The sequence below is a fragment of the Panthera tigris genome, chromosome X (assembly GCF_018350195.1).
Source record: "Panthera tigris isolate Pti1 chromosome X, P.tigris_Pti1_mat1.1, whole genome shotgun sequence".
Lineage (NCBI taxonomy): Eukaryota > Metazoa > Chordata > Mammalia > Carnivora > Felidae > Panthera > Panthera tigris.
This window is the reverse complement of record NC_056677.1, coordinates 65,781,238-65,797,228: the sequence shown is the minus strand read 5'-3', so window position 1 is coordinate 65,797,228 and position 15,991 is coordinate 65,781,238. Positions and strand designations below refer to the sequence as shown.

General features: G+C 34.8%; 1 protein-coding gene across 6 annotated transcripts in view; it reads left to right on the top strand.

Moving 5' to 3' along the window:
• The window catches only part of BRWD3 (bromodomain and WD repeat domain containing 3), a 219,229-nt gene extending 214,191 nt beyond the window's left edge, over positions 1-5,038 (top strand). For all 6 annotated transcript variants that reach the window (XM_042975142.1, XM_042975143.1, XM_042975144.1 and 3 more), the window contains one exon: positions 4,077-5,038. In XM_042975142.1, the coding sequence (XP_042831076.1) occupies positions 4,077-4,831 (755 nt within the window). In that variant the 3' untranslated portion in view covers positions 4,832-5,038. The remainder of the gene's footprint in view (positions 1-4,076) is intronic.
• Positions 5,039-15,991: the final 10,953 nt, after the last annotated feature.

Sequence of the window (15,991 nt, the reverse complement as noted above, 5' to 3'; positions counted from 1 at the left end):
CATTGTATCTGGAGATTTTCTCTGTTCCTTTCTTTTCTTTCTTACTTTTGGTCCTTCCTTTGCACTTAAAGATCCCCTTTAATATTTCTTGCAGGGCTGCTTTAGTGGTCAGGAACTCCTTCACTTTTTGTTTGTCTGGGAAACTCTTTATCTCTGCTATTCTGATTGACAGCCTTGCTGGACATAGTCTTCATGGCTGCAGATTTTTCCCATCCAGCTTGTTGAATATATCATGCCACTCCCTTCTGGCTTGCCAAGTTTATGTTTGTTAAGAAATCTGCAGGTAGCCTTACGGTTCTTCTCTTGCAACTTAAGGACTTCTTTTGTCTTGCTGCTTTTAAGGTTTTTTATTTATCACTCTATTTTGCCAGTATAATTACAATATGTCCTGATACTGTTCTTCTTTTGTTGATTTTGATGGGAGTTTTCTGTGCCTCCTGGATCTGGATGTCTCTTTCCTCTCCCAGATTAGTGGAGTTTACTGCTGTTTTTTTTCTTGAAATAACTTTTCTGTCCCCTTTTCTGTCTCTTCTTCTGGGACTCCTATAATACAAATGCTTTTACATTTGATGGAATCATTAATTCCTCTAAGTCTATTTTTGTGTTCCCTAATTCTTCTTTCTCTTTTTTTAGCTTCATTATTTTCCATTATTTTGTCTTCTATATCTCTAAATCGTTCCTCTGCTTCTTCCAGCCTGCTGTTCATTGCATCAAGCCTGTTCCAATCTCATTTATAGCATTATTCACTTCTGAATGATTGTTTTTTAACTCTTTTATCTCTGTGGTAAGGGTTTACCTGATGTATTCCATTCTTTTCTGAAGCCCAGTGAGTATCCTTATGATTGTTGCTTTAAATTTTCCATTAGGCATGCTACTTATATCTGTTTCACTTAGATCTGTGGCCATGGCCTTATCTTGTTCTTTCATTTGGGATGAATTCCTCCATCGTCGTATTTTGTCTTAAGTCTTTGTCTTTTTCTGTGCATCAGGAAAGCCAGTTATGTGTCTTGCTCCTGAAAGTAATTGTTTTATGATATCATGTAGTTTCCAGTAGCTGGCACTTCAGGGATTCTCTCTGGTGTGTGCTGCTTCTGTTCTGCTGTTGTGTTTTAGTTGTTCTATCCTTCAGGCCAGTTGCCTGCATAGGCTCTCCTTGTTTGCAGTGTGTAGTGTTTATTCCTTGGCCAGAATGTGGCAAGTTTTAACTAGGCTCTGGTTTCCTTGTCAAATGCTCTGGTTTCCTGATACTATTTCCACTAGAACTGAAGCCCTGCAGAACTCTGTTGGAAGTTGTAGTTTGGGCAGAATTTTCTGCTGTACTTCTCGGGAAGGAGCCCACCGCACTAGTACTGGTGCAAGCTTGACTGAGAAAGGCAGTCTTCACCAGAGTGCTGTGGTGTGGGACTTGGTGTAAGCACGTTAGGAAGCCAGTATAGGCACTGTGCTGATTCCTGCAGCTGGCTCTCTGTTTATGCTGAGGAGCTGGGGAGGAAAATGGCACCTGCCAGCTCTTTTGTTATCTGAGAGGAGTCTCTGTGAATGCTGCCTCTCAGCAAAACACTCTGAGAAGAGCAAATAATCTTCTACCTGTGTGCCCCAAGCATTTTCTAGATTGCTGTTTCCAAGCTGTCTGCCTCTAGGTTTTTTGCCTCCCTTCTCTCCAGGAGCAGCACAGTGCCTGCCAGGCTCTATCCAAGACAATCCTGGTGCCCTTTAAAACTTTAGGCTTTAGACATGTCATGTGGTAGGGGCTTGTGCTAGTCTTTTGGGGGATGGGCCCACAGCTGTGCTGGGACTGAGGCAAGCTTGACTGAAAAGGACAGTCCCACTATGTGCAGGGGTGTGGGGCTTCTCATAAACAAGTTATTTAGCCGGTATTGGGCCTATGCTGCTTCCTACTGGTGGCTCTGCGGTTATGCTGAGGGGTAGGGGAGGGAAATGGCTCTGGTCAGCTCCTTTGTTTCTGGAGAAGCTTCTCTGTGAAAACTGCCTCTCAAGGAAGCCCTCCAAGAAGAGTGAATAATCTCCCCTATGTGTGTCCCAAGTGTTCTTCAAATCACTATTTCCTTGCTCTGCCTCCAGGTTGTTTGTTTGCCTTTTCTCCAAGGGCAAGGCAGTGCCCTCAGGTCTCTATCCCAGCCAAGCCTGCTGACCTTTAAAACTCTTGGCTTTAAGCCCCACTGGTTGTAAGAACTCTTGAAAATCAGCCCCTCTATTTTCCGAGCCAGTGGTTTTGGGTAATTGTTCTCCTTTTGCATTCCCCTGTGTGCTCTACTCTTTTGCGCCCTTCTCTGTGACCAAGGCTCCCTCCCCTCTGCAGCACCCATGATCCTTTTCTCACCTAAACCATATCTGTGGACTTACTACCTTCTTCAGTGTGGCTTATTCTCTCCCTTTAGTTGTGGAGTTTGTTCTGTCAGTCTTCAAGTTGTTTTCTGAAGTATTTAGGATGATTTGGTTGTTATCTGGTTGTTTGTGGGACAGGATGAGCCTAGGGTCCTCCTACTCTATTATCTTTCTCCAGAAAACCAACATATGTATTTTTTTGAGAGAGGAACATAATTCAGTCTATAATACCAAGACTATTAGAGTAATCTTGTTGCTATGGTTGCCATACAACCCTAGTCATTGCTCATTCCAAGTTTTTCAGTCCACTCTCCTTTTTTTTCTCCTACCTCACTAGCTGTTCATTCTCAATTATTTTTTCCAATTCTTCTTTATCTTTAGATGGTTGGAATATCCCAAGTCTCAGTCATCAGCCACCTTCTTTTTCTTTGTTTGCCCTCTGAATAAGTGCCCTCAGTTCTCTTGACCCTAAATGTCATCTCTTACTGAAAATTTCCAAAATTATATCTCTAACTCTGAATGAGTCTCCCCTGACCTCTTGACAGTTACATTATCTGCTTGTTTCTTTTTCTATTGTCTTTACTTGGATCTCTTGTAGTATTTAAAACTGGAACATTGATTTTTTTTTTCTACCAGACTATGTAAACCTATTCCTCTTTCAGGATTCTCCAACTTAGCAAAATATCTCTACCATTCAACCAGTTTCTCAGGCCATAAGACCTCGGAGTTGACCTTCATACTACACTGAACACTTGACATCCTATCCATCATCAATTCCTGTCAGTTTGAACCTTAAAAATAAAAGGTTGGTTCTGATGGCTCCTCTAGAAGGAAATAATCTAAATCTAATCACTTCTCATCACCTCTGTTGGTACATCCCATTATCATATCTTACCTAGACAATTGCAGTGTTCTCCCAACTTGTCTCTGCTTCTAATCTTGTTCCTTCTATAATCTGTTCTATGTGGAGCAACTGTAGTGCCCCTTTAAAAATATAAGTCAGATCCTGTCATTCTCTGGTTTTAAAACCCTTCACTACTAGCAGTTATATACCACAACTCTGCTTTTCTCTTACACTCTAGTTACACTGGGTTTCTGTTTCCTCCAGTGGAATGTTCTTTTCCCAGATCTCACTTCATTCAGTTCTTTTCTCAGATACTACCTCAATATGAAAGTCTTTATCTAAAATACCCCCATGTATACACTTGAGCATTTTTTAATCACCCTCTTTTCTTTTTCTTTATAGCATGTATCATTACTTGAAATTATATTTTTATTTACTTCATTGCCTATCAAGCTTTCCCCACTAAAATATAAATTCAAAGAGCAAGGACTTTGTCTCATTATTGCCTTATTTCAAACTTCAAGCATCATATTAGGTAATCAGTAAATATTTGTTCACTGAGTCAGTGAAATTATTTTGATACATATTCCTAGATAATTCTTTCTAGAGTTCAAGCCCTTGAGATTTCTGCTCAGCTTCATCATTACCCATCATCCTTCCATACTTTCCTCCCTGGCCCCCTAAAAAACACAGACAAAAATAAAAACTTCAGTGTCTTCAGTTTCTAACAGATTTAAATTTATACTCCAATATGCTCCATGATTTTACCCCATGTATCTTTGGGTGCTAAACATTTTTTGATACAATGTTTATTTTACTTTTGAACCTAAGTAACCAATCTTCCATGTCAAAGCTTAACTTTAAAAAATTATTCATCTTGATTTAGATCACTCCCTTGATGGACCCCTTACAAATGGTGATGGCAGAGAGCCTCGGACAGGAATCAAAAGAAAACTACTTAGTGCATCAGAAGAAGATGAAAGCATGGGAAGAGAAGAGAAAGAGAAAAAAGAAACAAAAGAGAAATCACATTTATCCTCCTCAGAGAGTGGAGAGTTAGGATCCAGTTTGAGTTCTGAAAGTACCTGTGGTTCTGATTCTGATTCTGAATCAACTTCCAGAACAGATCAAGATTATGTAGATGGAGACCACGACTATAGCAAATTCATACAAACCAGGCCTAAAAGAAAACTCAGAAAGCAATATGCCAATGGAAAAAGAAACTGGAAGACAAGAGGCACAGGAGGAAGGGGCAGATGGGGCAGATGGGGTAGATGGAGTAGAGGAGGCCGAGGAAGAGGAGGCAGGGGACGAGGAGGTCGAGGAAGAGGTGCAGGTGCCACTAGAGGGAGAGGGAGAGGGAGAGGAGGAAGAGGTACTTCTAGAGGAGCCACCAGAGCCAAACGTGCACGTATTGCAGATGATGAATTTGATACCATGTTTTCAGGACGTTTCAGTAGACTGCCTCGAATTAAAACAAGAAACCAAGGCAGGAGGACTGTTTTATATAATGATGATTCTGATAATGACAATTTTGTGTCCACTGAAGATCCTCTGAATCTTGGTACATCCAGATCAGGCAGAGTGCGTAAAATGACAGAAAAAGCCAGGGTTAGCCATCTCATGGGATGGAATTATTAACAGTTAATAAATTTAGAGTAATTTAAAAAAAATTAAATGGCCTTCTACTGCAGGGAATTTACTAGGAAATCTACAAAGCAAGTTGTGTGGGGACTTCTGCTTCCTTTCACATTGGTGCTTTTCCATTATGCCAGTATACATTTTTTTCAAGACTTTTGATCTCCACACTTCATTTATTCAAACAAGCCTTACTTATTAGGCCTTAAATTAAAAAAAAAATTCTGCCCACATATAGACACACACACACACACACGCACACACACACACAACACGTCACAAACACACTACAGATTTACTACATTAAGGGAGCATTCAGCTTCTTAAGAGTAGCATGACATTTTTATCTCAATGGAATATCCCTCTTTTGCTTTTGTATCACAGAAGTATAGCACCTTCTTACAGAGTTTTATATAGTTTGTTTTTGGCATTTTGATTCTTGTACCCAGTAATAATAACTTTTGCACAATACACCAATCCTATAGGCAGCTATTAAATGTTTACAGTTTCTATATTGTAAGAACGATCTGGATTATTTTACTCTTCCCAGGCTAAACTTTCATTGTACTGAACTGAAGTATATATTTATACTACAGTTTTTTGGGGGTGGGGGGATCTTGATATGCTTTTCATTGATTTGCTTAATTCATGTTAAAGGTGAGAAAGGGTTGGTGCCTTGTAAATATGTAGCAAATCTTTGTGGTGTGTCTTGATGTGTGCATTAACTTTATTAAAAAATAACATTTGAGGTATCGATCTAGACAAGGTGCCAAATGCAAAAGTTTCTTGCATCCATTTTCTTTTTCCTATTATATTTTATTGCATTAATAGAATTCGTGTAGTTTAAAGAATAACTTAAACATTTGAAAAAATCCTCATCCACAAAGAATAACTTCTTGAATAGTAGCTCAGCTACCTCTATTAACTACAACTACTGGAAACGTTAAAGAAAATAGATGCTGTTATTCATTACTGACTAAGGAAAAATAGAACAAACTTGGTAGGAATGAATACTCCTATGTTATAAGCTGAGAGGTTGTTAATAATTGTATTGGCTCTCAAAATAATAGTTGTAATTAACAAACTTTCATAAGTGTAGTATGCTGTACCTTAGGCTTTTCTTAGAACATATTTGTGTAAGTAGACTTGGTCTACTGCTTATGTATCTCTGCTACCACTTACTATTTACAGCTGTGAGTGATTGGTTTTCATTTGAATTTTAAAATGTAACAAAGCAGCTAGTTTGAATTGGATGTTTTGGCTAGCAAATATTTTGAGTCAACTTTAATAGGTTTTGCTCATTCCATTCCAAAGGGTTCTTCTGTTACAATCTTTCAGAAAAGAACCTCATTACACTGCACAATAATATTTGAGTGATTATTTCATAGATTAAAAAAATCTTTAAAACCCTTATGGTCTTGTTTACAGCAGTAGAGTGCACATGATTCCATAAGTGAGCTTGAGTTCCAAGATCAGTTTTACTCCTCAAATTTGAGAGATTGCAAATTCACTAATTTGTTAAATACTTAGATTTTTGAGGTGAGTGGGATAATACTGATCTCTGTTATTGTAACAGCAGATTTGTTACACTTAGATCAGACTTTGGGGATAAAAGAAACTTTTTAATGTATTCCTAGTAATCCCAGGACATTTCTTAAGTTAATGTGTTTGTTTGTTTCATGCTTCCAAACATTTTATGCATCTGAAAATCCTTAAGTGCAAAGGAAGGAGTACACACATAACTTTGCTCTTTTGTTTGGGTTGTTCCTGTACTAACAACTTTAAACAGTTTTCACATGCAGTAGGAATGATGTTCAGGCTTTAAGAAAGTATTGTTATGAATTGTTAATGGCACTAACTTCTGTTACTGTACAGTAGATCAAGCTGATTTTTTTGTTGTTGTAGTCTTGTTTTGTTTTGTTTTGTTTTTTTCACTAAACCGAAACGACTTCTGGTTGTAACTCAGCTGACAGTTTTAACCATACTATAGATTCAAAAAATTCACATTTGAAACTCTACCTTTGATTTTTGCTAATTAGACTAATTTTGCATTTAAACTAAATTTGTGCCTGTTTCCCTAGAATCAATAACAATTTGGCTTACCCTAATCAAAGTAACATAGAGTTACTTAAATTGATGGATATACCCAAACGTGTATTGTGTGTATCATTTCAGTGTGAAATTTTTTGTTGACATTTCTTCCATGAAGAGCTAATCTCTTCAAATGTAGAAGAATTACCATTTGTGTGATTTTAGCTATCTCAAGCTTATTTATAATTTATTTTGAAAAATAAAAATGCCACATTTATTTCCCATATGTCAAGATTTTCTAGGTTTAGATAATTAGAATAATGAGGCTGAAGACATTTTTAAGCACATTTTATATGTAGTGAAATACTGTGAAAACACTAGTGAACAGCATTTTGCTGTAATATTGATTTCAGTTATTAGGATTCAAAAGTCACCAGGGTATGTTAGATGAGCATATTTGCCATTTATTACAAAACAAACAGATATTTTCTGTTTGCATGCAAATTATTTTAATAAGTGTGAAAATAAAAGTTTGAAAGATAGTATTTTTACTTTTATATCTGAATATTTTCCCCCCAATTTATACTTTGCTTTTTTGTAACGCTGCCTCTTGTGAATGTGTTGTAATTTGTATCACAGTGAATATTTTACACTTTAGTTTTTTAGAGTACCTTTAAACCTAAATAATATCAGATTCAGGCATAGCAAAGCAAGTAGGAAATGAGCTGAAATTTTTGAAGAAAAGTCTAAATATTAAATAAGTTGCTAAGAAATAAACACGTGTGTGAGAACATACATATGTATAAGCCTAATCCTATGCTGGATATTAATAGTCAGTGAACTATAATATTTCTCGTGAATGCTAATAATCTTTTAATTCCCAGCTTTAAGATCTTAGCATGTATATCTGTTTATGAAACAAATTGTGTTTCTTCTATGTCTTTCTGTGTGTATCTCTTCCAGCAATAGGATGCTTTCCAAAACATTCAGTAGCCTATCAGCCTAAGAACTAAATTTGTGTGTGTGTGTGTGTGTGTGTGTGTGTGTGTGTGTGTGTGTAGATTTTTTTTCCAACTTGACACACTTTGTCTCAGACATTAAAAAAGAATATTTTGTATGGAAGACAGCTATATTCACAGTCTACCAACTCTTTGTCTCTGTGTAAAGCACTTAACCTATATATATATATACTGCTTGATCATCCACTTCATTATGCCTTATAGGTAAACTAGGTTTTATCATGTACATGTGTCCCTCTATTTTTAATTTATCCTTCCTTCATTGGTTTCTTTTTCTGTTTCCCTTCCCAGAGATCAGGCTTGTGCTAGAATTCTTCATACAGCACTTTGTTTCACCCAGAGGCTGAGAAACTGAGTAGAATTTGAAATAGATTTGAGTGATTTATTATTTTGTTGTTTTTGTTGTAATCCTATAGGTTGTCATCAGACAATAACAGAGTGATTGAAAAGAAAAACGTGAATGCCACTTCTTAGTTTTTGATAAAAAAATTTTGACCATTTTTCAAAATTTGTACATTAGTGGTAGTGATAAACACCTTTATTACTTATATATCTTGGGAATTATTTTATGCACATTTACCAACTGGCACTAATTTTTAAAGTTAGAATTTTCACATCCACAAAAAGGAAACTTACACCCTGTATAATTTTCAGTTTGCTGTGATATCCAACATTTACTTTTATTACCAACATTTTGAGTTCCAAAATGAATAGTTCAGCTCTGGGGGAGGGAATGGAACTTGCGACGTTTAAAATTCATTGTTTTAAATATTAACCCCATCCCCAACAGTTTTGTGGTACATGAGGCTTTATGAAAATTGTATTGAAAATAGAGTAAGATCATTTTTAAGGCTTGTTTTGAAAATTAGTGTGAAAATATTTTCATGCTTTTTTGATTTTCATTTCTTAGTAAAGTTTCTTTATTAATTTTTAATCATGAAGTTTACCAAGTTTTGTTTAAATTCTAATATTAAGTTAATTTTTTTCATGGTGCTGTATTTTGTGAACTATGAGTTGCCCTCAAGTTTCTAGACATTTATTTCTTACATAGCCTTATTCTTGATTAGTTTCTTTTCGATCATTCCTCCCCTGCTTACTTTTATCCTCATTTCTCTTACTGCAATGAAGACTGCACCTAATTTAGCATACTTCAACAAGACTAGCAATTATGATTCACTGATGGGAAAAGAACAGTAGAAAGGCCCTGCAGTTTAGAGTTAAGGTGTGTTTATTTATATGTATGTCCATTTGTTATTCTTATACCTATCTTAATTAAATCTATAATATGAGACTTTGACATATAAAAGCATGATAAGTATTTTCTAAAAAATAAAACTATTGATACATATAATCACCATTGGTAATTGACTTTTAAAATCACATACAAAAATATTTAGAAACCCAGTTGGGAAATGTGTTTTTACATATGTCACCAGATACACATTAAGCAGTACTAGAAATGTTAATTTTTTAAACAATACTGTGGTGATGGCAATCAGTAATTTATTTCTTTGTCCTGTAACTTACCATCTTTGTCTTTTGTGATCCCTTACAAAGTATTAACAAAACTGTACCTTATGTTTGTTATTAGTATCCACAAATTTTAAGATAGAAAGTCATTGAGTTAATAGTTAATGTGATGTTGTATATGGACAAAATGTCCATTAAACTAAAATTCAGTAAAGAAAGGTAAACTAACTGGCTTGGTTTATAAAAGATGTTTTGTTTGGCAGTTACCAGTCACTATAAGCAATTATCTTCAAAGACAAAAAACTGGACTAATTTGTTGGCCATTCTTATGGGATGTTTACAATAAAATTCCAAGTTGTTTGGAATCAATTGCACTCTTGCTACTTTATGCCTTAACTCAGGTACCGGAGATAATTAACAAGAAGAAAGAAATAAGGAGTTTCCTTTCCATTATTGAGCTTCAGAGATTTTAACATGTAACTCTTGGGCCCTTTCTTTCTTGTTTCTTTATTATATATTTTATTACTTTTTTTTATTTGAAAAACTAGACTGCTTATCAAAGAAAATTAAGGCTTTTTGTTTTTGCCATTGCAGATATTCTTTAGGTCATTTTTAGGTAATAAATGTTTTAATATTTTAAGTGTTGGCTGCTTGGTGTATTAAATAACAGCCTGCAAAGCTTTAGTCAACATTTTGTTTTGAAATGAATACATTTCTAATGTCTTTATGGTTTATAAGTTTTAACAGTTAAGCTATGAATCCCTGGCATCTTTTTTATTTACAATAATATTGCCCACAGAGGCTTAACTGTATTATAAATATATGTGAAGGAAGGAGAGAAGTAAAGTGAGAAGTAACTTTTGATCCAGGAATTGAAAGCCCTAACATGAACATTTACTCTACTTAATGCACTGGGAATTTTCTTTCCAGTGGCAAGAACTTCACTTGGTTCAAGGTAAGTAAACTGGCCAAAGACTGGACTGTATGTTTTATACATATATCGTCTGTTTTATGTATTCAGAATCAAGAAACAAGGTATTTAGAAAAAATACCATCTTTGTCTTCTCATACGGTACCCAATGGCTATGAAAGTAGCCCAAATTTTCACAATATTTGGAGTGAGACAGATATATTGTTTCATATTTGCGTTTAGTTGCTTGATTGGTTAAAGATAGCCCTATTAAAGATGTAAAAGTATACATTAAAATTTCTTTAGTAGCAGGCTTTGATGTTGTCTGGCTTCACCTGCTAGGTTTTTTTTTAAATAAATAATTTTTATAACAAAATATTACGGCAGTATTCAGAAGAAGATCCATTTTTTTCCTAGTTGACAAGGTCAAGAACAAAGTACTCTCTACCCTCTTTCTCAGTTATATGCCAATATAACTTATTATATAAATTATATAACAATTTAAAGCTACTTGCCAAAAATTCACAAAGTAAATTGAAGCCGATAATATATTGAACCTGTGAGTTGGTTTTCTTGGGATATTTAAGCCCATACACTTTACTTACATTTGATATCTTAGACCTTTTATATTATTACTTAAATGATATTTTATGCTACATATGGCTGGAAAAACAAATATATTATTAAATTTTTTTATGGTGCTAATGCTTTCCCAAAGTTTTGAGGAAACATTTTTTTTTTCTTTTTCTTTCCTTTCTTTGTAACTTTAGAATGTTTTCCTTTGCCAGCTGCAGTAATTGCTTTAATAAAGTTACCTCTTATCTGGAGATTATCTGGAGATTACAAGCATCTAATAAATTTAACTTATTATTAACAAATTAAAGTTTGAGTTTGATATTGGAGAATTTTTAAAAACAACTTCCAAAAGCTAGTATCCTTTCATTAATGCATAAATTTTGAATTGTCAACTTTCCTGCTCAGCATCTTTAGGATTCTCTTCAGCGAATACATTTTGCAGTAAATCTATGAAGAAGTCAAAACAATTCAAATTGCTTGATTTAGGTTACTAATATTAGTTGGTAGAATTTATCTTTAGGGGTCTTTTTGTGTTTTTTTTTTTTTCATGTTACAACTCTAAGAATTTTTGTAGAAACGTTAATTTATATTTGGAATTTTGTGTAGTCAAATAATTTAAGGCAGTAAAACTTTTTTAAGGTTTTTTTGTTTGTTTTTGCGTATATCTTTTTTTCTTTTAAAAAAAAGTGAATATCATGGGGGTGCCTGGGTGACTCAATCAGTTGGGCATCCGACTTCAGCTCAGGTCATGATCTCATGGTTCATGAGTTCAAGCACTGTGTCAGGCTCTGTTCTGAGAGCTTGGAGCCTAGAACCTGCTTCAGATTCTGTGTCTCCCTCTCTTTCTGCACCTTCCCTACTCACACTCTGTCCTCTCACTGTCTCAAAAATAAGTAAACATTAAAAAAAAATCTTTTAAGTGAATAGCACGTTAAAATGAGATTTGCAGCTCAAATTGTATAATCATTGTTAGGGAGATGTTTTGTTACACTTGCACACTGTTCATCTAAAAAAAGTGAGGTGCTGATGTTTCTGAATTGTTTCCATTTTTTAATTTTAATTTATAAATTAGAGCAAACCTTGTATCTAAAAATGTAAGTGTTAAATTTCTCTAGTCTGATTGTAGGGAGCAGAAAATATGCCCTCGATATTCTCATAGTCACATCACCAAGTAATCCTTTCACTTTTAGATGTTGTTCATTTTTATTGTGATTGTGGTTAATAGTTTTCATGATAAAGAAAAATAGTATTAAGGAAAAATAATAGTTTGAGTTTATGGTAGATACATTTTTGCATTATAATTGCCTCAAAAATATAAGACTGGTAAATACAGTAACAAGTTTTCAACACTGTAAAAATACTAATCTTTTATCACTTTGCTTATAATTACTCAAAGAGAAATTATCAGAGAACAGTCTGAGATAATGAGTCACATGGGGGCATATCCTTCACTGATACATTTGAGGAACTCCAAATACATACAGGGATCTCATTCATTGAAGAAGATATTTACCAGCAGGAATTTTAGCCCATATTTATATCAGTGATAAAAGATGGCTAAAGAAAGACTAGTCTGTCTCTTCCCAGACTTGCTTATTTGTTCATTAAACATTTGATGAGTACCTTCTATGTGCCAAGCACTGTAATTCTATAAAGAGCTTTAGAGTTTACAAAGACCATCCCTCAAATATATTCTAAATCACCAGAATGCAACTTTTAGTAAATTCCACTTTTCAGATGAGAAAAATGAGTTTCAATGAAATCAAATCATGTGCAAGGGTCACATGGCTAGTAATAGAAAAGCCTTGATTCCTCCAGAATACCTACTTACAAGTTTCCAGTTTTAACCTTTATATCTTATTAATGGGATAATGGCTGGTTCCATTTTCCTCCTTCCTGTTCTCCATGAAATGGGGACTCCAAAGTCATGCATGTGTATCTTCAAAATCACAAGTAGGAAAATGAATGGAGCTCTTAAAGTGCATATATTTATACACACACAAGGGTGAATGTCCAAGAAAAATGTAGAGAATTTACTCCTATCTTTTTTAAAATTTATTTTATTTAAATTCAAGTTAACATACTGTGTAGTATTGGCTTCAAGAGTAGAACCCAGTGATTGCTCACTTACATATAACACCCAGTGTCTGTGTCTCATCCCAATAAGTGCCCTCTTTAATGCCCATCACCCATTTAGTCCTCACCCAACCAACCTCCCCTCCAGCAAACCTCAGTTTGTTTTCTTTATTTGAGAGTCTCTTATGGTTTGCCTCCCTCTCTGTTTTTATCTTATTTTTCCTTCCCTTCCTGTATGTTCATCTATTTGGTTTCTTAAATTCGACATAAGAGTGAAATCATATGAGATTTATCTCTTTCTCTGACTAACTTATTTTGCTTAGCATAATACACTCTAGCTCCATCCATGTCGTTGCATATGGCAATATTTCATTCTTTTTGATTGCCGAGTATTACTCCATTGTATATGTATATATATGTACACCACATCTTTATCCGTTCATCAGTCGATGGACATTTGGACTCTACATAATTTGGCTATTGATAGCACTGCTGTAAATATCGGGCTGCATGTGTCCCTTCAAATCAGCATTTTTGTATCCTTTGGATAAATACCTAGTAGTGAAATTGCTGGGCCGTAAGTTATTTCTGTTTTTAACTTTTTGAGGAAACTCCATACCGTCTTCCAGAGTGGCTGCACCAATTTGCATTCCCACCAGCAGTGCAAAATGGTTCCCTTTCTCTGCATCCTCACCAACATCTGTGGTTTCTTGAGTTAATTTTAGTCATTCTCACAGGTGTGAGGTCATATTACATTATGGTTTTAATTTGTGTTTCTCTGATGAGTGATGTTGAGCATCTTTTCATGTGTCTTTAGCCATCTGGATATCTTCTTTGGAAAAGTGTCTATTCATGTCTTCTGCCCATTTCTTTACTAGATTGTTTTTGGGGTGTTGAATTTGATAATTTCTTTACATATTTTGGATACTAACCCTTTATCCAATATTCCATTTGCAAATATTATCTCCCATTCTGTTAGGCTTCCTTTCAGTTTTGTTGATTGTTTCCTTTTCTGTGCAGAAGCTTCTTATCTTCATGAAGTCTCAATGGTTCATTATTGCTTTTGTTTCCCTTGTCTCTGGAGACATGTCTAGTAAGAAGTTGCTGCAGCCATAGTCAAAGACGTTGCTGCCTGTTTTCATCTCTAGGACTTTGATGGTTTCTTGTCTCACATTTAGGTCTTTCATCCATTTTGAGTTTATTTTTGTGTATGGTGTAAGAAACTGGCCCAGTTTCATTCTTCTGCATGTTACTGTCCAGTTTTCCCAGCACCATTTGCTGACAGACTGTCTTTATTCCATTGGATATGCTTTCCTGCTTTGTTGAAGATTAGTTGGCCATACATTTGTGGGTCCATTTCTGAGTTCTCTTTTCTGCTCCATTGATCTTTGTGTCTTTGTGCCAGTACCATACTGCCTTGATCACTGCAGCTTTGTGATATAATTTGAAATCCAGAATTGGAATGCCTCCAGATTTGCTTTTCTTTTTCAACGTAGCTTTACCTATTCGGGGTCTTTTGTGATTGCATACAAATTTTAGGATTATTTTTTTTTATATCTCTGTGAAAAATTCTATTGATATTTTGATAGGGGTAGCATTAAATGTATAGATTGTTTTAGGTAGTATAAACATTTTGACAATATTTGTTGAGTATCTTTTCATGTCTATTAGCCATTTGGATGTCTTTGAAAAAGAAGTATATTCATTGTCTTCTGTCCATTTTTTAACTGGATAATTCAGTTTTGGGGCATTGAGTTTTATAATTTATATATATATTTAGGATACCAACGCTTTATCAGATATGTCATTTGCAAATATATTTTCCCATTCTATAGATTGCCTTTTAGTTTTGTTGATGGTTTCCTTCACTGTGCAGAAGCTTTTTATTTTGATGAAGTCCCAAAAGTTTATTTTTGCTTTGGTTTCCTTTGCCTCAGGAGACATATCTAGTAACAAGTTGCTCTGGCTGATGAAAAGAGGTTAATGGCTGTGTAATCCTCTTGGATTTTTATGATTTCAGGTCTCACATTTAGGTCCTTAATCCATTCTGAATTTAATTTTTTGTTTGATGTAAGAATGTGGTCCAGTTTAATTCCTTTGCATATTGCTGTCCAGTGTTCCCAACATCGTTTATTGAAGAGACTGTCTTTCCCATTGGATATACTTTCCTGCTTTGTCGAAGATTAGTAGACCACATATCTGCGGGTTCGTTTGTGGGTTATCTATTCTGTTCCATTGACCTATGTGCCAGTACCATACTGCCTCCAGCTTTGGTTTTCTTTCTCAACATTACGTTGGCTTTTTTGGATCTTTTCTGGATCCATACAAATTTTAGGATTGTTTTTTATAGCTCTGTGAAGAATGCTGGTATTATTTTGATAGGGATGTTTTTGAGTATGTAGATTACTTGTAGTAATATTTGTTTTTCCAATCCATGAGCATGAAATTTTCCATTTCTTTTGTGTCTTCTTCAGTATCTTTCATAAGCTTTCTATAGTTTTCAGTGTACAGATCTTTTACCTCTTTGGTTGGGTTTATTCCTAGGTATCTTATGGCTTTTGATGCAATTGTAAGGGGGACTTTCTGAGTGGAGGAAAAAAAAAAAAAGAAGACCAAAACAATAAAGACTACAAAGGACCAGAGAGCATCACCAGAAACACCAACTCTACAGGTAACAGAATGGCATTAAATTCATATCTTTCAATAATCACTTTGAATGTAAATGGATTAATACTCCAATCAAAAAATATAGGGTTTCCAAATGGAATAAAAAAAAATCCACATCCATCTATATACTGCCTACAAGAGACTCATTTTAGGCCTGCAGATTGAAAGTGAGGGGATGGAGAACTATCTATCATGTTAATGGAGGTCAAAAGAAAGCCGGAGTAACCATACTTACATCAGACAAACTAGATTTTAAAACAAAGTCTGTAACAAGAGATGAAGAAAGGCATTATATGACAATTAAGGGGTCTATCCATCAAGATCTAACAATTATAAATATCTGTGCCCCAACTTAGAAGCACCCAAATATATAATTCAACTAATAATAAACATAAATTCATTGACAATAATACC